This window comes from Prionailurus viverrinus, chromosome E3 (genome assembly GCF_022837055.1).
Source record: "Prionailurus viverrinus isolate Anna chromosome E3, UM_Priviv_1.0, whole genome shotgun sequence".
Lineage (NCBI taxonomy): Eukaryota > Metazoa > Chordata > Mammalia > Carnivora > Felidae > Prionailurus > Prionailurus viverrinus.
In genome coordinates, this window is record NC_062576.1 from 23865794 (window position 1) to 23888479 (window position 22686).

Consider the following 22686-nt stretch of genomic DNA (forward strand, 5'->3'; position numbering starts at 1 on the left):
TGAGAGTTGGAACAGAGCGAGAGGGTAGAGAAGGGGATGATGCAGAAACTACAGTTGGGGTTGTCTTGGGCCCCATGCTGGAGGATTTGAGCTTTATTCTGAGGTCCCAGTACACACCCAAGGCAGGGTTGGGAACTCACACGCCAACAGGGGCCAGGCAGAGCATGTCCATCAGTGAGGTGGGCCACGTGGGGATTGAAGCTTGGGGAGCACAGGCTTCATCCAAAGGCGGCAACCGACTGTTGCCAAGTTCCCGTTAAAAAATAAATGGAAATCCCTATTTTTATATGAACACTCCCAAGTTTCAAATGTTGGAGATTGTTCCAAAATATCGTGCTGGCCAAGTAAAAACATCTGACATCCCATCAGTCCCTGGGCTTCTAGTTTGGCACTTCAGATATAAAGCTTAAGCAGAGAGCTGACAGACTTCTGTTTCAGAAAGAGACTGTCTGCACAGGTCTCCACATGATGTTTCTGCAGCAGCCTCTGCCAGCAAGAACCTTCTCTCCCCATTCCCCATCTTTACGCCCTTGCTTCTTGTCCACGTGGTTTGTGCATCCCTCGCTGCCCTCCCGGAGCGTGCCCGCCCCCCGCCCCTCTCCGGGACCCTCCTCAGCACTGACCCCTTGTCTTACACAGGAGGAGCCGAATGAATGAGCTGTGCTCCAGGCCTGGCTTACAGAGAAGAGCCCAGCATTAAGGACACGAGAGAGCCATATTTATTTCACATGGACAAGCATGATTCCTTCGCATGCCGAACATGAAAGCTCGCGTGAGGCAAGTACCCGTAACAGCAGAATTAATGTGCTTTTGTCCATGGGGAGCAGGGTGGGTCACAAAGTGGTTTTTCAAAGACAGTTACCCTTCAAGCAGAGTGGAGACCACAGGCTTTGAAATCTCTGGTTTATTTCATCATCAGAGGGTCTGTCTCCTAGGAGTGGCCAGGGAGTGCTTCGGGCTCTGCAATGTCTCGATGAGCGGCTAAGGTCAGGAGGAAGAGGATGGTCTCCTATCCCACCCCCCAGGGAGGCTAGGGAGAGTGAAGCTCAGAGGGGAGGTACATGCCACTCGGAATTAGCAAGCCCCCTCCGGGGTGGACAGTGACAGGGGCAGACTGCTGTGTCTGCAGCAACAGAACCATCACCACTTACAGGATCTATCATAATCAGAAGATCTGCTCTTAAAGCAGTTTCCCAAGGCCTCTCGTGGGCGGAAGGGAAATGATTCGGAATGGACTGGCCATGCCAGAAGCAGGTCAGCTTTGCCGAGACAGACTGGGGAGAGCTAGTGGCAGGGACCCCCCGGTCTCGTGGCCTTAGCTGGGCTTCCCAGTTCCAGGATGATGGAACCCGAGCTGGGAGAGGGGGCTGGAGCGTGGGTCTGCCGGGGGCCGAGGCTCACAGGCTGGACGGGCAAACCCCACGGAGGAGACGAGGAGGAGCCCTTGCATGTCGGTGGCTCACTCCCACCTGAAGTCCTGTCCAACAGTTTCATAAAATTTAATATTATAAGGTCTATAAAATTCCCGCAGCTGGTCTATCACTTCAGGGTCGATCTGTACATGAGTTCTGCCTTTCGATTTGCCCAGGCACCGAGGCAGGAGGCTCGATTCTGTTTTTCTCAAGCAAGGGAAGCCTTTGGTCTTGTTGAAGTAGAAGTGCTTGTCCGTGATGAACCTCTTGATGCCCAGAAAGTCCTGGACCCGGCCCATCTCGCCGGCCGGGTCGGTGATGAGGCGCTCGCCGCTGACGAAGTGGATCTGAGCCAGGGGGAAGTACCGCAGCCAGCTCTCCAGATGCAGCACATACATGCCAATGCGGATGGCGTTCCACGACACGTCCACCTGGCCCAGCGTGCGGTTGCGGAACGAGAGGCCCTCGAAGGTGGGGATGTCCGGCTTCTTGGAGAGCGTCTGCGTGTAATCCGAGATGGCGCGGGTCACCGGGTTCCGCACGACCACGATCAGCTTGGTGTCTCGGGACATGTTGAAGATGCGTCGGGGGGCCTCCTGGGTGACGAAGTAGCTGGGCGTCTTCTCCAGAGTGATCTGGCTCTCGAGGGTCCGGGGCATCAGGCTCCTGTGGGGCAGAAGCAGCGCAGGGTCAGATCATTTCCCTACACCCTGCTCCCTAGTGGAGCCCCCCCCCCACCCCCCGACCTCGGTGACATTGGAGGTCCGCCTGCATTCACCTGGTAAGGAACCCACTTTAAGAACTAGTCTTTCAGCAGGCTTGACGTTTACAATAGTACACCACGGCCTATAATCGCTACGCTGTATTAGATCTCCAGTGAGGGACCCACTTCAACTCATGCTGGTTGTTTAAAAAAATTCTTTAACAGGTTTGCTTTCAGAGAGGAAACAACCTAAATGTTCATCAGTATGGGTTAAATAAATGATAGAACAGCCAGTTAATAGAATCAGGTGGATCTGTGTGTACAAATAGGGAATGAGTTCCAAGGTACGGTGTTACATAGGCAAGATATATATAGCACATTCACCTCAGGAAGGATACACAAGAAACAATAAAAACGTTTGTTTCTGGGGGGAGTCTTGAGGTGGGGGCAGAGTGAGAAGGTGAGGGATAAGTGTTTTTTTTTTTAAGTAGGCTTCACCCCAGTGGAAAGCCCTACAGTATAGGGCTTGAACTCATGACCCTGAGATCAAGATCTAACCTGAGATCAAGAGGTGGACACCTGACTGACTGAGTCCCCAGGTGCCCCAAGAATTACTTTTTGTCTAAAAAGCAATTTTTATTTTTTGTATTTGTATTTTATGCTACTTGAAAATTTTAATGTCGTTTATTACATATTCAAAAATATATTTAGTAGGAAGCTACTAAATATTATTCCGGTGAAAGATAGTTCTCCAAATATATTAAGAAAACCTTTTTGGGGCAAGTCTTGTATGAATAACAAGTGTTTTAGAAATGCCTTCTGATGTCTTTTTCTGCTGGAACACATCTGAAATACATCCTCGGCATAAGCCTGAAATAGCACGGAACTCCAGTCCTGTCGTGCCCTCAGCAGGAAGTCAGGTGATGCAACCTCTTGCTCCCTTACTTTTTAATTCCCTGGTTGTGCTTAAGACTTTAAGGGATGATGGTGGGAAGCTCTGAAGTCTCCTTCCCAGATGTGTCTCCTTCAAGCCTTGCTGGAGGGGAACACCCTTGGCTCCCAGTTTCTACTTCTTTCTGAAGGCCGTGTTTTGCACATTAGACCACCCAAAGAATTTTTTTAAAAATGCAGATGTCTGGGACCCGTCTTAGATGAACTAATGAGAAATTTATGGGGTGGGTACTTTTCAGAAGCTCTTCAGATAGTTCCAGTGTGGAGGCAGAGTTGAGAACCACCACATCTTTTCCCCACCGTGACTCACCAACCCCCAAAGCATTCATCATCTTCACCTTCCTCTGGCTCACACATTCCTAGTTCCTGGTCTTCTTCCCAGGTCCCATCATCATCTCCATCCAATCACCCAGTTTCACAGTTCTTTAACCCAAGTCTCCATTTTTCTCCTTCCGTTTGGCAGCTCCTCCTCATGGCCATACCTTGGGTCTTGTCATTGGAATTGACCTAGTTCTGAAATGGTTCTCTCTGAAATTCCACTCTAGTACCATGGGATGGGCCAAACGGTGACCCTCTGAAAGACATGTCCACTCAGAACCTCTGAATGTGACCTTATTTTTGGAAAAAGAGTCTTCGCAGATAGAAGTTAGTTAAGGATCTTGAGATGAGGCCATCCTGAATCCGGTGGGCCCTAATCCAATGAGCAGTAAGTAGCCTTACAAGAGACAAGCAGGGGTGAAGAGAGAAGGTAAAGATGAAAGCAGAGTGCGGAGTGATATACGTACAAGCTGAGAAATGCCAAGGATTCTGGCAACCACCACAAGCTAGTCGTTTTAAACCACCCCGTCTGTGGTCATGTGTTATGGCAGCCACAGGAAACTAACACAGGCTATACCCTTATTTCTTCCTACCTTTATTTAACACAGTCTCAAACTCACTATACCTGATCTTGAAATTCATCTGACTCTCTCTGATTTCACGTTCCTCCATGCCTGCTCCGGACCCATGAATAACTTGCAATAGCGTCACGGTCATGAGCATCCTCCTCCTCGTCCACTTCCTTGTACTCTGTGTTCTCCCATCGCTAGCAATGTGTCCTTCCAACCTTTCATTCTCTCCCATTCTGTCCTGGGGATGACAAACAGCAGCAAAGGAAACCAGTGACCCTGACAGCTGGATCCTTGATATGCTTATGAATTCTAGCTTCAGTTGAACTCTCAAACACTGCTCATTTTTTATATTTATCTCTCAAGTTCGTCAAAGTGCTCTACCTTCTCACCATGAGCTCCCAACTCGACCCCTGTTCCTCCGCATCAACACACAGCTAGTCTCCACCACTTACACATCAGCTCCTTCAACCTTCCTCTCATCCACCTTCAGACTGTTACCTGCACCCATCCTGCACCCCTCCCGCTGGTCTTGGAGGACAAGGTGGCCTCCCCTGTCCACCTGTGCTCCTAGATCTTTGCCCCTGGTGCTTTCCCCGCAAACCTGCACATTACCCCCGGAACCTTCAAATTCACCGGGTACCTGACGGGCTGACACGACTGGTATCTCGTGTCCAGGCTCAAGGTCCATAATGGACCCTTGTGACTTGGAAGTTTGAGATTTATCAACAGGGAGTAGGCCATTCGTTTTTAACAACAGGATAGCGTCATTAGCAAACAATCACAAGTACACATGACTAGAATTCTTTGGCTGGATTTTCTTAGAAACGTGGCTGTATTATATTATGACCTGACCCACACTGTAAATAGGTGTTGGCCTTAAGGACAAAAGCAGATGACATTATATAGATGTGACTGCATTTATTTGTAAAACTTTTGAAAAATATTTATTTTTGAGAGAGAGAGAGAGAGCGCGTGAGGGGAAGAGGGCAGATAGGGAGACACAGAATCTGAAGCAGGCTCCAGACTCTGAGCTGACAGCACAGAGCCTGATTTGGGGCTTGAACTCACGAACCGTGAGATCATGACCTGAGCCAAAGTCGAACGCTTAACTGACTGAGCCACCCAGGTGCCCCGTGATGGTGCATTTAAAGTTAAGGACTTTCCAGGGACACCTGGGTGGCTCAGTCAGTTAAATGTCTGACTTCGGGCTCACGGTTCGTGAGTTCAAGCCCCGCATCAGGCTCTGTGCTGTCAGCTCAGAGTCTGGAGCCTGCTTCAGATTCTGTGTCTCCCTCTCTCTCTGACCCTCCCCTGCTCTCACTCTCTCTCTCTCAAAAATAAGTATTAAGGACTTTCCAAACCCTATGGGGGTTATTGATATAAAGGTTTTCTGCAACACCAAAAAGTTGACCTGACAAGCTACTAAACAGATTTCTTTGCATTACCCTTTAAGACACTAAAGGATACCCGAGAGAGGAAGCGCAGGTACGGCATTTCCCAAGCTTATCTAAGGATACTTTTGCCAGGAACACCAGCGAATGTCTCTCTCTGTTACCAGTTTGGGAAATTCTGCCCAATTCCAGTGATCTCCGGAGAACCACATCATTCCCCCAGCTGTCCCCCAAACAGAAGCTCCACCTTGCCAATTCCTCACTGGCATATCGGCTGCAAAACGGGATCGCGCAGCCCTGATCACACCACGAGTCGCACGGCTCCTGTGCACTGCCATTTTCTCCATCCCTTACCTGTTTCTCCTGGGCTCGCTAGCGTCGAGTGCGGGGGGCCTGTGCGAGCATAATGTGCAAGAGACTCTACATGCCTCATTGCTCTTTGCACAGGCAGGTGTTGGGGGCATCAGACTTTTCCTAGAGGCTCATTTTTCCTCCTCATGTCATTGTATAAATTCTGCTTACCTGTTTCCGGCCGCTAAAAACAGCTGAACCTTTCTCTCTCAGCTTCGGCCTCCTTTCTTTACACTGTGGCTCTGCAAAAGTGACTGGAAGAACTAACACTCACAGTCTGGACTCACTCACCTCCCATCTGTTATTTTAACCTGCTCAGCGGCAATTTTCCTACATCTGGCAACAGCCCCCAGATTTCTCTTGGAGGAACTACCCCTCCTGCTTTGGATTAAAATCTTGGCAGGCCCGGGGGTGGGTGCGTGACTGGAGTTAAGACGATCAGTGCCAATTGTGTCATGAAGACTAAACACGTATCTTTCGGACTGGAAACCGTTGGGCTGAATCCTCCAACCAGGCACGGGAGCCTGGAAGCTACCTCACCGGCCTGTGCTTCCAAGTCCCTGTGGCCGTCTTCACGCTCACCCCGTCCGAGACCCGGTTCTTCCGCTTTCTTCCGGGCCCTGTGAGTCCCTACATGTCCTTCCGATAAAGGATTACTAGTTGAAGTCAGTGAGAGTTGGTTTCTGGTGCTGGCGCCCTGAGAATGCAAATCTTATCTTTTACAACCCGGCTTCCTCTCTGTGGAGGCCACGCTCCCCTAAACTCCATGAGGGCAGGGAGCCATTCTGGATCTTCCCAAGGGTCTAACTCGCACTCCCCCGACTCCCCGCGATCTCCCAGGCCGACCTCACTCCTCCCCCGGCCTTTAACCACCACTGAGGAGCTGCTGACTCACAGGTCTGTAACTGCCGATCCAACTCGCCCATGCTCCAGACTGGGACGCCCAACCCTCTGCAGACTGGACACCTCACCTCAACAACGGAACTCCCCATTTTCCTCCCCAAACTCACTTCTCTCTTTTGCCTGTCCTTGCAGATGATGTCACCGAGAACCCACTCACAAAGCAGAAAACGTTCACAGTCATTCTTGACTCCTTCTCGCATCTAATGTTCTTCGTTCCGGAAAGTTCTCAAGTAGGCCCTGCCTCTCCCAGCCCGCTCACACAGCCTCAGGCTCTTGTCATATATTTCTGCTTGACCTCCAGGCTTCCGCTCTCTCTTCCCTTTCAGTCTGTTCCGCATCTTGTGTCCACCAGGGAAATCTCTCTAAAGCAAATCCAATCTTATCAATGACCAACTCTTCTTTGAATAAAGCCCGTATTCCTTGACTTGGTACTTAAGGCCACTGCCTTGCCTTTCTAGAATTAATATCTTGCCACGTCCTGGCAACCCAATGCTCATGTCATGCTGAATACAAGATCCACTCCCCAGAGCACGCCATGTGCTTTTGCAACTCGCTGAGTTTTTTGTTTTTAAGACTCTGGATCGTCTTTCTTTGTCTCTCTCACTCTAGTGAACACTGACTCATCTCTCCAAGCCCGAACCAAAAGTCACACCCTCTGTGAACCCTTTCTTGTAATTTCATGACATTTGGTGCATCCAACTGCCAGCACCCTCATCCCATTGTGCAGAACTTAGCAGATATGCATTCACTTATATCACCACATTGTCAGCAACTTGGGCATGTTTCTCATTTGTTTTTGCCTTCCTAGCACAATACCCAGCAAACCACAGGTGCTCAGTAAATGGGTCAAAGATCCAGTGTCAAAGGCAAGTGCCTATTGAGAGGTCATCTTGAGTCCTCCCAAGTTACCAGTGTTAGTTCAGGAAGCACAGCCTTTTCTGGGCATTCTGGCCTTGGGCAGAGGACGGTTTCAGTAGACAGTCCTGGGGAGGGGGGATCACGGTGCCATTTTCAAGATTTTATCAAGGCCACAGGCACTCAGGCACAGAGACTGAGGGAGGTCCAGGCTCTGCTTCAACCTAACCTCCATATCTAAGAAGGTGAAATGACATGTAAGAAGGAACACATCTTGTGCCCTTTCTGGTTTGCTACCTACACCCTGTCCTTCGCCCCGGACTCCCACGGTGATGGGTGAGAACCCGGCTGTGGTCAGTCTGCAGTGAGGCTAGGGGCGTGGGGGGTAAAGTCATGCTGCCCACTGGGACCTCCTGCAGGGTTTTTGGAGATATTTAAACGGCCAGACCCCACACCAGACTATTTAAAATCAGAAACTCTGGAAGTGGCCCTGGACTCCTGCAGTTTGAAAGCCCTTCAGATGATCCCAGTGGCTCACCAGGGCCAAGAACCACTGTTGCTTTAGCCACTTAGCCTTGAATACAGTTGTTCACGAGTATTAACTGGGGTGCACATTACAGAAAAAAAGTCCCAGGCCCCTCCCCTGTACATTCTGATTCAGTGGGTTCCCCATGATTCTTACCATCAGAAAAGCTTGGGAAGCGCAGCCTTATTAAAATGGGCTCCCACGAATAATGTGATTATGCTCATTACTCTCTAATATATGTTTACTCGTATGTTAGGCCTCTGCCCATCCCCGCCCCTAACCACTATTCTCTTGTAAGTTCTAAGAGAATCGGGTTGATGTCGGTCTTGTTCCCTACTCTCAGCACCAAGAAGACTGGCAGGTGGTAGGGGGTACAGAAAAACAAAGTGAGGGCTTTAATCCGGGAAGAGTGAGGAAGAAGCCATTTGTAAGTGCCACTGGAGACGTGGGCCTCTTCCCCATGCAGACCAAGTCTGTACTCTTACCTGCTTCCTCAGGGAAAATCACAGACTTCCTGAGGACCCTACCAAAGAAAAAGAAAAAAACATCTAACCCTCTTGGCAGCTTGAGGCTGGAAAGGGTTTTTTTTGTTTTGTTTTGTTTTTGTTTTTTTTACACCTACCCCGTGGGGCAGAGACCACTCCCTGGGCCCCCACTGTCCACACAAGAGACATCCTATGCGTGTCCGCACACGGGAGCCTCAGCAGGGCCTCCCTGGGAACTTGGAGTACGAGCACACCTCTGATCATTACCGAGAGGATTCTCTGGAAGATTTCATTTTCTACTAAATCTATGCACTCCATGTATGTGTTCTGGAAGCCTGGCTGCCTGGGGGACTTGGGTGATTTATTAGCTCCTAACTGGGCAACAGGCTCCTTGAAAATCATTGCAGTCTCCAGGGGGATAATTAAGAGTGGAAGAGGAGGAAAAAGGCTTTATTGCAGGAAACCGGTTCTTAAAACAAAACCTGCCAACCCCCCGTGTGCTGAGCCCAGCGCAGGCACAGCACCTGTGGCCGTTTCTCCTCATCTGGTTGAGAAGAGAAATGACCACTTCCTTCCAGGTCCATGGCCCGAATCCTCACACTTAGGTGACCCTGGAGCAAAACATGAAGTCCCAGCTTGAACTCCATCAACCATTCTTCACTGCTCACAGGATAAAGGCCTTGACAGGATTTCTGTGGCTCTTCTTAATCTGGCCCATGGCCACCTGGGCGGCCAGCGTGGTCTATTCAAGGCTCTCCCCACAAGACTCTATTTCGTGCTAAGGGACCGTTTACACATCGTATCCTTTGGGCGACGTCCCCTGCAGCCTGTTGGGTGAAACTTCAGCTCTCAACTCATCACCTCCACCAGGGAGCCTTCCAGGCCCCCCTTCTTTTCCCCTTCCTGAAAGACTTAGGCATTTGCTAACACTTGTGATTTTGTGGTGTATCCGCTACGGATACATGATCTGTGTCTATCAGAGCCCTAGAGTGTAAGATCATGGAAGGCAGGCATCATGACTGTCACGTCTCTACATTGACAGTGCTTATCCTACATCTGGTATGCACTCATGTATTCAAGCATTATTAGGCACCTACTGTATGCAAGAGATACAAAGATAAGCAAGCCTCTATCCTCCGGGAGTTAACACAGCCTTGTGGAAACAGGGGTGGGGGGAGGGTCCTCATTTCCCAGTGGGAGGGGTCCCTACCTGAACTTGGCTCCCTACGAGGGCTGTGGGGGAGGGGGCGCAGGGAGGAGGGTTTCTTTTCTCTGGCAAGAGGGCCTATGCCCGAACCCACTTTTTCCTATAGGCCATCAAGGTGCTGGGCAGTGGGCTTTCCCAGATAACTCCTGGGAGCAGCTGGCATCTCCTGTAAACAGCAGCCTGCCTGGTGTCCCAGTAGTGTGATTACCCCCCACTTGGCAGGGCTGTTCCCCCATAAGAAGAGAAGTTGATGGAGGCGTGGGGGCAGAGTCCCTTCCCTGGAGCATAAACCCAGTCTAGCCAGGCCCTGGCACATCTCTCAGTGTGACGGTCAGAAAACAGTAACCCCACACTTGCCTCTTCTATTGCGACCCTTGGTGTGCAAGTTTCCCCAGTAAAGACTATTCTTTCTTCCACTCCTCGTGCATTGGGGAATTTGTCCCGGGTCCTGCCATGTGACAGACCAGAAAAGGACCCTCCTTATGTGATACACAGAGATGTTCACGGGGCAGTGGGCTACTCTAGGGGCTGGTTGTGACTATGGGATTTGGAGTCAAAGAGCCCTGAGTTTGAGTCCTGTCCCTTGCTACCCACAGAAATGGGGTACAGCTTATTTCTCTGAGCATATAATGTGCTCCAGGCTCATCCACGCTGTGACAAGCGGCAGGGTTTCTTTCCTTTTATATGGTTGAGGGGAATAAGTCTCACACGGAAAGACAAATACCATATGATTCCCTATGTAGAACTTAGAGAACCAGAGAGTAGAACAGTGGATGCCAGGGGAGGAGGGAGGGTGCCAGGGGGAGACGTTAGTGAAAGGGTACACACTTCCAGTTAGAAGATGAATTAAGTCCCGGGGATCTAATTACAGCATGGTGACTCCAGTTAACAATACTCTATTGTACACTTGAAATTTGCCAAGAGAGTAGATCTTAAGTCTCAGTGCACAGACACACACATGCGTGCACACGCTGGGCAACTACATGAGGTGATGGATATGTTAATTAACTTGATTGTGGTAATCATTTCACAACGTACACATGTATGAAATCCTCACATTCTGTATCTTTTTAAAAAAATGAGGCAACAAGGGGCGCCTGGATGGCTCAGTAAGTTAAGCCTCTGACTGGCTCAGGTCATGATCTCACAGTTCGTGAGTTCGAGACCCACAATGGGCTCTGTGCTGACAGCTCAGAGCTTGGAGTCTGCTTCAGATTCTGTGTCTCCCTCTCTCTCTGCCCCTTCCCCACTCACACTCTTTCTCTCAAAAATAAACATTAAAATACAAAAGAAGGCAACACACATTGGCTGTCCATATGGTCTGCTTATGACTTTTTCCTTCAGATTCACATGTTGAAGCCCTAACCCCAGCCCCCAATGTGATGGTCTCTGGAAGTGGGGCCTGTGGGAGGTAAGGAGGTCATGAGAGTGGAGTTCTCACAAATGGGCTTAGTGCTGTTATGAGGAGAGAAACAAGAAAGAGGATCTCTTCCCACTCCCATAATATGTAAGGATCCAGCAAGAAGGCGGCCGTCTGCAAACCAGAAAGAGAACTCTCACCAGGAACCAAATTGGCCGGCATTCTCATCTTGGACTTCTAGCCTCCATAATGGAGAGAAGTAAACAAATGCCTGTTGCTGAAGCCCCCCTACCCCTCCACGGTAGTGTTGTCACAGCAGCCCAAGCTGACAGAGACGCGGTCACTGACTCCCTGGACATAAGCTAGCGCCTGCTGCACAGTGGCCGGGGGGCCCAAGCGGTTCTCGGCTCTACGGGAAAACTGCCTCCCTCCGTCTATACGTGAACTCCAAGAGGCCGCCACCCTCACTATTCCTGCTTGCGGGCAGAGGAAACTGGGGCACCGAGAACCAACGTCATCGCCAAAGCAACAGCAAGTTGCAGAATCTGGATTCAAGTGTGACTCTAACACTAGAAGAAAACGTGAGAACATAAAATTAATCTTGGCACAAGGACAGCCTTTCTAAGCATGAGACAAAAATCATGAAGCAAGAAGCTGAAAAGTTAGACCTCGTGAAAAATGCAAGTCTCTGGGATGGGGGGAAAAACCCACCACAAATAAAATAGAAGGAAAAGGACCCCCTGGAAAAATACTTGCAGCATGCAAGACAGGGAAACGATGGGATGACTTCATCTGTATTGTTTCAAAGTTCTGGCAAATCAATCAGAAAAGGAGAACCAGCCGGTAGAAGAAAGGCCCACAGGTCACAAGAAGAGTTAATAATAAAAGAGCTCGAATTAAAATAAATACATGAAAAGATACTCTCCATCTCTCGCAATGTTAAATGCAAATTAAAACCATGATGAGGGGTACCTGGGTAGCTCAGTCGGTTGAGCCTCCGACTTTGGCTCAGGTCATGATCTCACGGCTGGTGGGTTCGAGCCCTGCATCGGGCTCTGTGCTGACAGCTCAGAGCCTGGAGCCTGCTTCTGATTCTGTGTCTCCCTCTCTCTCTGCCCCTCCCCCCCTCACACTAGGTTTCTCTCTCTCTCTCAAAAATAAACATTAAAAATTTTTCAAAAAAAACATGATGAGATATTACTCACTTTTAACACTGGAAAAATATATTTTTAAAAAATGATAACAGGGGCGCCTGGGTGGCGCAGTTGGTTAAGCGTCCGACTTCAGCCAGGTCACGATCTCGCGGTCCGTGAGTTCGAGCCCCGCGTCGGGCTCTGGGCTGATGGCTCAGAGCCTGGAGCCTGTTTCCGATTCTGTGTCTCCCTCTTTCTCTGCCCCTCCTCCGTTCATGCTCTGTCTCTCTCTGTCCCAAAAATAAATAAACGTTGAAAAAAAAAATTAAAAAATGATAACAGTTACTGCTGGCAACGTGTTGAACTAACAAGTACTCTCCAATATCTGTAGGAGTGTTGATGGGTGTGGTCTTCAGGAGGGCAAGTAGAGGTTGCCTTGCCAAATGCAAAACTCACCCTTTATTTTTTTAGGCTTATTTGAGAGAGTGAGCGCGCACGCACACGAGCAGGGTAGAGGGAGAGAGAATCCCAAGCAGGTTCCGAGCTGTCAACGCAGAGCCTGATGCAGCACTCGAACCCTGAGCCGAAATCAAGAGTCGGATGATTAACAGACTGAGCCACCCAGGTGCCCTAAAATGCACCCTCCAATCCAGCAATTCCACTTCTGGAAATTTTCTTTACAGGTGGGTGAAGGCCTGTGTGCATGGATGTTTGCTGCAGCATCTGGGGCAGAGATGGGGAGACCTGACCAAAGACCCCCTGCTCCTCCCCCCAGAGCAGAGCTGTTTCTAGAGGGCAGCTGCCCAGCCAAGGACCACATTTCCCAGCACCCAATGCATCTGTGAGGGGCGCTGCACCTGGTTCCTGCCGCGGACAGTGAGTAGAAATGCAGTGTGCGACCTTTAGCCAGGCTCTGTGCTGTGCTCACAAGGTAGATGCATCCCTCTCACTGTCCCTTCTGTCCACTAGCTGAGTGCGGGGAACTCCTGAGGTCCCAGAAGAGGGATGGACTGTAGTGCAGAATGGGACCTTATTTCCACCTTTCCCTTTCTGCTGCTCAGTGGGTTTTTCTTTGCCATAACCATGTGTTCTTTGTAGTTAAAAAAAACCCCAAAAACAACTAGCTAATTAAAAATGACGTTAAAAAGTCTCCATTGATACCATTTAGGAAGAAGATGGCCTGGATGGTAGCGGTTTCGTGCGGCAGGCGGTGGGGGGAAGGAAGCGTGTTTGGAGGAGCCGAGGTGTGGGTGGGAAGCAAGGCTGTGGGAGGCCCAGAATGTTCAGCTCCGCTCTCAAGAGGGAGGAAGTGTGGCCTGGGTGTTGGATGAATGGTTTTTGCTGCTGCGTGTATAGCTCGGTAAGTTTCCAGGCAACTGGACCTCAATTTCTCAGGGACCATGTGTGGCCAGCCTGGCCTGACCGTGGGGACACTATCAGGGCGCCTTCTGGGGGTAACTCCAGATCCCCACCTTCTTTCTCAGTCTGGGCTTGGCTCCTTCCCTACACTTAAGCCCACCTTCCCTTCTCCTTGGGGGTGGGTCCCTTCAATCAGTGCTTTTCATACTTTGATGTGCATCCTCTGAGCCACCTGGGGGTCTTGCTGGAATGCACGTTCTGATCGGGGAAGGCTAGGGAGGGGGCCTGAGATTCTGCATTGCTGACCGGCTCTGCACTGAGGCTGACCTGCTGGTCCGTGGACCACAGTGTGGGTAGCAAGGTCTTACAGGAGTTGTGGTGACACTGGCACAGAGGGCACCTCAGTGAACCTGTAATCAGTGGAATCAGCTAATTCTTTTTCTATTGACTTAGTTCTTTAATTTAAAAGTTAAAAAAAATATTTAATTTTGAGAAACAGAGTGAGAGAGCAGTGAGGGGTGGAGAGAGAGGGGGACAGAGGATCTGAAGCAGCTCCACAGGGACAGCACAGAGCCCGACGCGGGGCTCGAACTTACAAAACACAAGATCACTACCTGAGCCGAAGGCAGACGCTTAACCGACCGAGCCACCCAGGCGCCCCTATTTATTTAGTTTTTATTGAGATATAACCGGCATGTAACATTGTATCAGCTTCAAGGTGCAACGTGACTCGCCACAGGTATACGTTGCAAAACGATCGCCGCAATGAGTCCACTTAACATCCATCACTAACACGCTGACAAAAATTTTCCCCTGATGAGACCTTCTACGGTCTGATCTCTTAGCCAGCTCTCAGATGTACAGTATTAACTGCAGTCACATGCTGTAGCGTCCCAGTCTTTTTGATTTTTGAAAAGCTAATCATCTATCCCTTCACCAACCCCACCGCCACAGTCCTACGTATCTCCTTCTCTCCCCCAAAGTTCTTGAAATAAAGCTCCACTTCGTCTCCTCACACTCGCCCCCAACTTGTCCCATCTGCCACCCACCCTGTGACCCCCTGAGGCGGTGCTGAGTCCACCCCCAAGAGGCAATCCCAATTTTGTCCCGGTCTCGTCACATTTCTCTGTGGCATCGGAGGCGCCCACTCCCTATTTCGTGAGAAACGTGGTTTTTTTCTTGGCTTCGGGAACACTCTTTTGGTCTCCTCCGTACGTATTTCAGTTCTTTTCCCTCGGCTTACCATTTGCCTCCTCGTGTCTCAGTCGATGACTCCACGGACCACCAGGCGCCCAGGCCACCCCCACATCTGATCCAGTCTCCTCTGACACCGGCCCCAGGCGGCTCAGGACCACACAGCTTGCTCATCCAAGCTCACAGCTGCAGGGAGCAGATCCGCCCTTCTCTCGAGCGAGGCGCTGGCTTCCAGTACCCCTTCTGAGCCAGCTCGCTCTCCTGTGACCCCGGCATCCAGGAAGCGGGACAGTACCTGGGGGCTACGCCAAGCGGTGCCAAGGCTACCAGTGATGGTACCGAGTGGTGGCTTAGGGGATCTTCACTCCCCTCGGTCTCTCAAAGACAATCTAGGTGAAAAGACACGGGGAGGGGAGCACCGCCCGAGGGCGTCTGAAACCTGCACGGCAACTCCGCTAAGAGTGCGCCCGACCGGGGCCTCGGCACAGCCGGCCGTTCCGCCCCGCTCCTCTGGCCCGGCCACTCGCCCGCTCTGCACAGCGGCTGCTCCTGACCTTTCTCACTCCGCGCCAACCACCAAAGCCTGCCCTTTCCTGCCCCTCTCTGCAGACGAGCTTGCACATGGCTTTGCTCTCCTGCTGCCAAACGCATGAGGTTTTCCACAGTGACCAGCCCCAGGTTGAGGCTGGAGGTGGTCTGCCCAGGGGCTTTCTGCTGCCCCTGTCCCCACCTCCACCTCCCAGTGTTCCCTGCCTGCGGTGTCCATGGAGCCTCCACCCTGCTCCACCTGTGCCCGGATCCATTTTAAGGACCTTTCAGCCCCTACCAGCTCTGAATGCTTCCCAGGCATCTGCAAACTCCCAACCAATGACTGGATGAGTCAGTGAGGTTTGTTTTTGTTTTTGTTTTTTTAACACCACGCTTTATAATCTACCACTCCAGCGTCCCGGGGCTCCTAAGTTTGGCAGGGAGAGTTGCCAGCCTGCCCCACTTCCTGCGGCGTAACATTGCCCCCTCGTGGGAGGTGAGCCAACGGCAGCTGTTGGAGTGAACCCCCTGCTGCCTCTCGGCAAGTCCCTGTTGCTCCCCTGGGAGGAATCAGCCCCGACAGGAGTCCTTTCCATTTTGTCTCCCACACGTGCAAGTGTCTCAGAATACATTAAGCTCCATGGCTGCAGAGGGTGAGCTGGGGCCGGCTTTCTGATCATGCGGGGGGCAAGGAAAGAAAGCAGTGGGCAGAGCGGCTGGCAATCAGCTGCTCAAATATCATCCAGACCCCTGATGTGCCCAACGCCACATGTATGATTACTGAGTCACCAGTACTTCTGCAGGGTTCAAGGCCTGCCCAAACCTCACCAACCCGGATTCTTGTCTAGGCTGTGGTGCTCAACGGTTCAGCCCTGCTTTTCAGATCTGGAAAGCACTCAGGATGCCCCACACGAGGCGCGGGCAGGCACTCCTAAAGCCCCAATCCTACCTCTTCCTCCCCTCAGCATCCGCCCGGGACACTTTCCCCTGGTCTTCCCATGGCTCAGTCCTTTTCATTCTCCCGTCTCTGTTCAAATGTCTCCACTCCCTAAACCCCATGGTTTCTTTCCCGCAGAGTCCTAAGCAGAATCTGTAATCATCTTGCTTATCTGTTTGTATATCTAATGCCTTTTTCCCCAGCTGGCCTGCAAACCCCATTGGTAAAGGGTGGTGTCGTCCTTGGTGACTGTGGTATCTTTGGTCCTTGTCACCGTGCCATCCCATCACAGGCAGCCAGAAGAGAAGGACTCATGCTGATCGAATGGAGAACATGGGTAGGAATCAAAGCCCAAATCAAGAAGACCTAAACTCCTTAAGGAAATCTCAAGGATTTCTGTTCTAAAGAGCAGCTGGAGGTCTTGGGAAAAGGTTTCCCAAAGTGTAGTCACTTCTCACCTGTGGTGTGCAAGGGATTCGTGGGTGGAGCTTACATTTTTTTACAGGTACGTGTTTAATGTATGTTAGAAAACTGGAGGTAAGACATCACCTTTATTTCGCAGATGTCAATGCTGAGGATGGGCTTAAATATGAGCCTTATATGAGGATGAGGCGGAAAATGTGAACTGATCTAAAGACGAATGTTAAGTAAGTGACAGTACAGATGGCACATGAACATGAAAAAAAAGCTCATCTTTCAATGACTAGAGTTTGGGAACCTCTGGCTCAATGCAATGTTGGCAGGGCCAAAGGGAATCCAAGCCAGGGTAATGTGGAGATATACTCAGTCGACAAATAATTATAGAGCACCTACTGTTTGCTAGCCACGTGCCATTGTGCTGAGGCATGGCTCTAAGTAAAACAGGTGAAGCGTGAAGCCTCTGGTCTGGTGGAAGAGATATGGACAAATAAATACAGAATTACTACACGGGGTGAAGGAAAAGGAATTGAGTGGCTAGACATCTGAGCAGAAGGTCAAGAGGTGAGCATAGGCTTGGATGAAAAGACACAGGATGGGAGGGAAAGACAACAGGTTAAGAAAAACTGGGTATGGGTGAGGTAAGATTGTCCTGCAGAGAAGCTAAAAATGCTTTAGTAAATGACACTTGGTAGCAGTCAAGAGCAGACCTAATGGAGGCGCCTGGGTGGCTCAGTTGGTTAAGTGTCTGACCACAGATTTCAACTCAGGTCACGATCCAACAGGTTCGTGAGTTCCAGCCCCGCCATCGGGTTCCTCGTGCTGACAGTGTGGAGCCTGCTTAGGATTCTCTCTCTCTGCCCCTCCTGTGCACACACTCTATCTTTTTCTCTCTCTCAAGATAAATAAATAAACTAAAAAAAGAGGCTGGGGGGAGCAGACCTAGTGACACAGAAAATAAAAATCAGAGCACACTTGAGCTTGATCTTCAGCTTCTCAAGGAAGGGTCCACAGGATTGAACTGATGCGGGAGAAGGCAACATGGAAGGCAGAGTTGTCATAAGCGACACCCAGTCTGTGATGTTGCTGAAGAGGAAACCTGAAACAAACTGGACAGAGCAACAGGCTGAGACTTCATTAAAGAGACGTTTCTGGAGATAAAAGATGGCTATCCGGGCAGATCAAAAGCCCAGTTTAGTCTTAACGAGATAAAACCCACATCTAGGAAAGCACCCATCCACCCATCATCTATCTGTACAAACACACATCAGGCTAAACATTTTAAGTTACACAAAATTGCAAAAGTTCTTGAAGTATTATAGGTACCCAAAATGGATAAAGCAAACAAAATGGGTTTTTTACAAATTCAAGCCAGACGAGGACCTTGCAGCAGCACTAAGTGCTAGCAAAACACAGATTATCATCCAGAGAGTTTTTCAGGGGGAAGAAAAATTGTGACTCTCAGTACTTGGCCAATTTGCTTGTGAAGGCAAAAGCAAAGCATTACAAGATGTGCAACAGCTTGAAAAGCATTCCACCTTGCTCTCCAGAAAGTTCCTTGAAATGAAAGCAATGACCTAAGTCGTGGTGAGAAAGAATTTGAGACTCGGGAGGTAGGGCATAAAAGGGCAACGATTGGGAGCAAACAAGTGCGAATCCCAGATAACCAATAAATTTAGCTCCTGTTATCATGGTTTTTCTTTAAAAAATATAAACAATAATTTATACCTCCATAAAGTTAAAAATCAGTAGTCTGACAAATCAAATCTAATATCCCAGATTAAATTAACCAAGAAGTTGGTGACAGAGGAAGGAGTGGGGGGAGCAGAATGGAAGGATATGAGGCTTTTTCCCAAAGGGCACTGCCTACTCACGTGCCGTATGAGAGCAGAGTAAAACGAACAAGTAAAAACAGGACATGGGCCTTCCAAAACATCAGAAAATAAGAAAGCAAAGCAAATGCAGCTCATATAACAAAAGAGGTGGGAAAGGAAAGCCAGGGGGGAAAAAAACCAGCCAAAACTGTAGAGCCAGATGACAGAAGTGTTCAAGTAGGAACACTTGCGTTACTATTAAAAATTACTGAAAATAGGCTAAACACCACAATTTTTTGAAATGACAACAATGAAGATTTCTCATTCTAAAATAAAACCTAGTCATATTCGTGTTTCAAGACCACCCCAGGACACAAGGACAGAAACGTTTTCTATGAAAATGGGAGAGGTTCAGATACATCAGGGAAATGCCAGTCTAAAGAGAGCCAGAGTCATGAAATTAGTACCAGGAAAAGCAGAATCCAAGCCAAAGACGTTAAATGAGACAAAGTGTGTCATTTAATGTCAATAATGGGCTCAAGTCCTAGTAGGACTGCTGCAGAACACGGTGAAGCAAGCACAGTGTTCATCTCCACTCCCTCTCGGGTCACCACTAAATTGGTAACGAATGGATAAAAAATATAAAGTCCACATATTAAGGGAAGGGTGAGGACTTGGTGGCAGACAATAGACATATTTTTGAAAAAAAATTTCTTAACATTCATTCTTTTTTTTTTTTTTTTAGAGAGGTGGGGGGGGGGGGGTTGTGCAGAGAGAGAGGGAGACACAGGATCTGAAGCAGGCTCCAGGCTCTGAGCTGTCAGCACAGAGCCGGGTGTGGGGCTCGAACTCACGAACCGTGAGATCATGACCTGAGCCGAACAAAGTCAGACACTTAACTGACTGAGGCACCCAGGCCCCGAGACATATTTTTGGAAGAAGGGAGGCTGAGCATGAGGGGTATTGGAAGAGACAGCCAAAATGTAAGGCTGTGAGGTGGGGAGGGTATCACTAATGAGAAGAAAGTGGATTCTTGCCATGGAATTTTCTGGATTTGGAGGCACCAAGAGCCTAGTGGGGCGAGAGGCACAGGCAAACATACAGTCGGTGTTAGAGGCGGTGTTAGAAGCAGCAGCCACATTGCAGACCTCTTCCCCAGCCCTACAGCCAAGCCACTGCCCTGCTCCTGGAGGGGGCAAGATTATGCTTGGGAACCAGGAGCCAGCAGCCCCAGACGCTGGCACGGTGGAAGGGGGCAGGACGCTGGCCAGAACGTGGGCAGGCAGGCCCATCTACCCCAGGCTGACAAGCGGAAGCTCCCTGACCAGTAGAGATTTCGAGTAGTATCTACCAAAGCATAATTTATTAAAAGAAAAGCTGTCACGTCCCATTGAGATCCATTATCATTACATTTAATACAAAATCATAATTCAGCGCAGAAATAGGTCAGAAGAAAAAATGATCATCTCAACAGATTCCAGAAAGGCGCTTAGTAAATTCAACATCCATTGCTAATCAAGAAAAAGATAATCTTCAGAAACCAGGAAGGCTGCTTCTTTAACATGAAAAAAGGACATCCACTAGCATATTGAAGGATGAAATCATACCAACATTGAGAGCCATGGGGCAGGTATGGCTCTAAGTACCTTCACATGTATTATCTCATTTAAACCTCACCACAGTATCACCAGGTAGGTATTTGTATTAATCTTATTATTCATGTAAAGAAATTTGGCACAGAGAAGTAACCTGCCCAAAGACCCAAGGCACTGACTGGTGAAGCCAGGATATAAACCCAGGCATTTGAATCTAGTGACTCTGTGCTGGTGACCCACAGACTGTGAGTCTCATTAAAGTTAGGCAAGAGAAAGATGCCTGCTAACACGATTAATATTTAATATTGTTCTATAATTTATAGACAGTTCAATTAAAACGTTAATAAATGGAGAGATGGGAAGTCATAACGTTAGAAAGACATCCATTCTTCTCAAATTAATCTATAAATCAAATGTAATAGCAATCTAAATCCCAAGGGGATTTAAAAAATTGAATTTGACATTACAATTACCAAGTTTCTTTTGGATGAATAAATTAAAGATAAGAGCTAATGCATTGTGCTGGAAGGAAAAATCATGGGCAGGAAACTCAATGCCATACAGTATATATTATGAAGCTGTACTAATTAAAACAGTGTGGTTCTGGCTTGTGAATAGGCAAATGGATGAACAGAATCTGAAATCAGAAATAAGCAACGCAGTAAAGGTGGCATTTCAAGTCAGCTGGGGAAATTATGGTTCATGGGAACACTGTGGGGGCAATCAGCGAATCGTCTGGGAAAAAATGGAATCAGGTTTCTTCATTTACACCTACACCAGGGTGAATTCAGGATCAATGAAGTAATTCAAAGGGAAAAAGAAAACAACGCTGTCAGGGATGAATATATCAGTAATATGTAGGGGCGCCTGGGTGGCTGAGTCGATTAAGTGTCCGACTCCTGGTTTTGGCTCAGGTCGTGATCTCATGGTTCACAAGATCAAGCCCTGCCATCAGGCTCTATGCTGGCAGCACAGAGCCTGCTTGGGATTCTTTCTCTCCCTCTCTCTCTCTCTGCCCCTCCTCTGCTCATCCTCTCCGTCAAAATAAATAAATAAACATTAAAAAAATCAGTAAATATGTGTATATTGAGAACTGGGAAGGCTTTATACCCATAATACCAAAGGAAGAAAGCAAAGAAAAAGACTTTAATATGACCACATAAAAATTTTAAAGTTTTGGGAGACAAAAAAAAGTCACCATAAGGGGAAATAAAATGCAAAGGAATAAATGTGTTCTGTATATAACAGATAAATATTTAATACCTTTAATAAATAGAGTTTTATAAATCAGTAAGGAAAACACCCTACTAGAAAACAGAGCAAAAGGTACAATTCCTGAAAGAAGACATAAAATTGGAGAAATATTAAAATTCATCAGGTATCAAAGAAATCCAAATTCAATCCAAAGAAGATAGCATTTTGACCTATCACAAAATTAAGAATTATTTAGTGTTAGCCACAGTGAGCAGAAATATGCATCTCGTACAATGCTAGGATTGCAAATAAGTTTAAATTTTATGGAAGGCACTCTTTAGAATTTATCTGATCAAAATGTTAAGATATTTACAGGCAGATATGTATTTTAAGGATGTGCAACATGGTATCTGTTTACAGATGTAAAACTGGAAACACCCTAAATGTTATGCAATATTAGGCTGGTTTAAATGATGGTATACGCGTTTAATGAAACGCTACGCTGTGATTATATATAATGTTTCAGAAAATAAGACATGGGGAAAAGACATGGAGCTGGTTTTAAAGTGGTAGGTAAGACAAAGAAGTTAGAAAATACTACATACACATGATAGCTGTCTCCCCGTGCGTGTGCACGCGTGCATACTGGGATATTAAAAGGAAGGGCACGGTTATTACCCCATGATATTCTGGTATTCTCTACTCCCAACTAAATGTAAAAATACATGACCTGCCGTTTGGGATGACTTTTCCTGAAAGATGTGCAGAACAAGCCTGTTCTTTGATATTCATAGAAAACCCATCCCCACTTGGCTCCCAAAGCATTTACGAAATTTAAATAAGAAAATGCAGTATAGAGCAAGAGTCCAATTCAGCCAAATAACTTATAACAGTAACTTCAAAATGAAAATAAGGAGTAGAGGCATGGACTATACTGGATGACACAGAAGAATATCAGGGTGAGCCTCCAGGAAGGGAAACTGAAGGGCTAAGGGCTGGGAGGTAACTCATTTTCCATTACATATCTTTTTTGTATCCTTTGACTTTTTTTTTTAATTTAATTTTTTTTTTTTGGCGGGGTGGGGGGGGGGGTAGAGAGAGAGAGGGAGACATAGAATCCGAAGCAGGCTCCAGGCTCTGAGCTGTCAGCACAGAGCTCGATGTGGGGCTCGAACTCACGAACCATGAGATCATGACCTGAGCTGAAGTCGGACGCTTAGCTGACTGAGCCACCCAGGCGCCCCTGATGTTTTTTTGTCAAATGCATTTTTTTTCCCAATGAAGAGTGCAGAAGAGGAAAAATACAGGCTTTGGAGCCAGGCATGTCTAAGTTTGAATCTCCGTTTTGCCACTCACTCGTGTACAGCTCTGGGAAAGTCACTAACCTCTCTCTGAGCCTCAGCTTTCCCATTAAAGGGGGAGAAAATAAAACTTGGTCGCAGGATTGTGCAAAGGATTGGAGATGATGCATGGCAATGTGC

At 48.3% G+C, this 22686-nt stretch overlaps 1 protein-coding gene across 1 annotated transcript in view; it reads right to left on the reverse strand.

Moving 5' to 3' along the window:
• Window positions 1-889: 889 nt before the first annotated feature.
• The window catches only part of HS3ST2 (heparan sulfate-glucosamine 3-sulfotransferase 2), a 92858-nt gene continuing 71061 nt past the window's right edge, over window positions 890-22686 (reverse strand). The window contains exon 2 of the mRNA XM_047839569.1: window positions 890-2078. Within this exon, the coding sequence (XP_047695525.1) occupies window positions 1460-2078 (619 nt within the window). The 3' untranslated portion in view covers window positions 890-1459. The remainder of the gene's footprint in view (window positions 2079-22686) is intronic.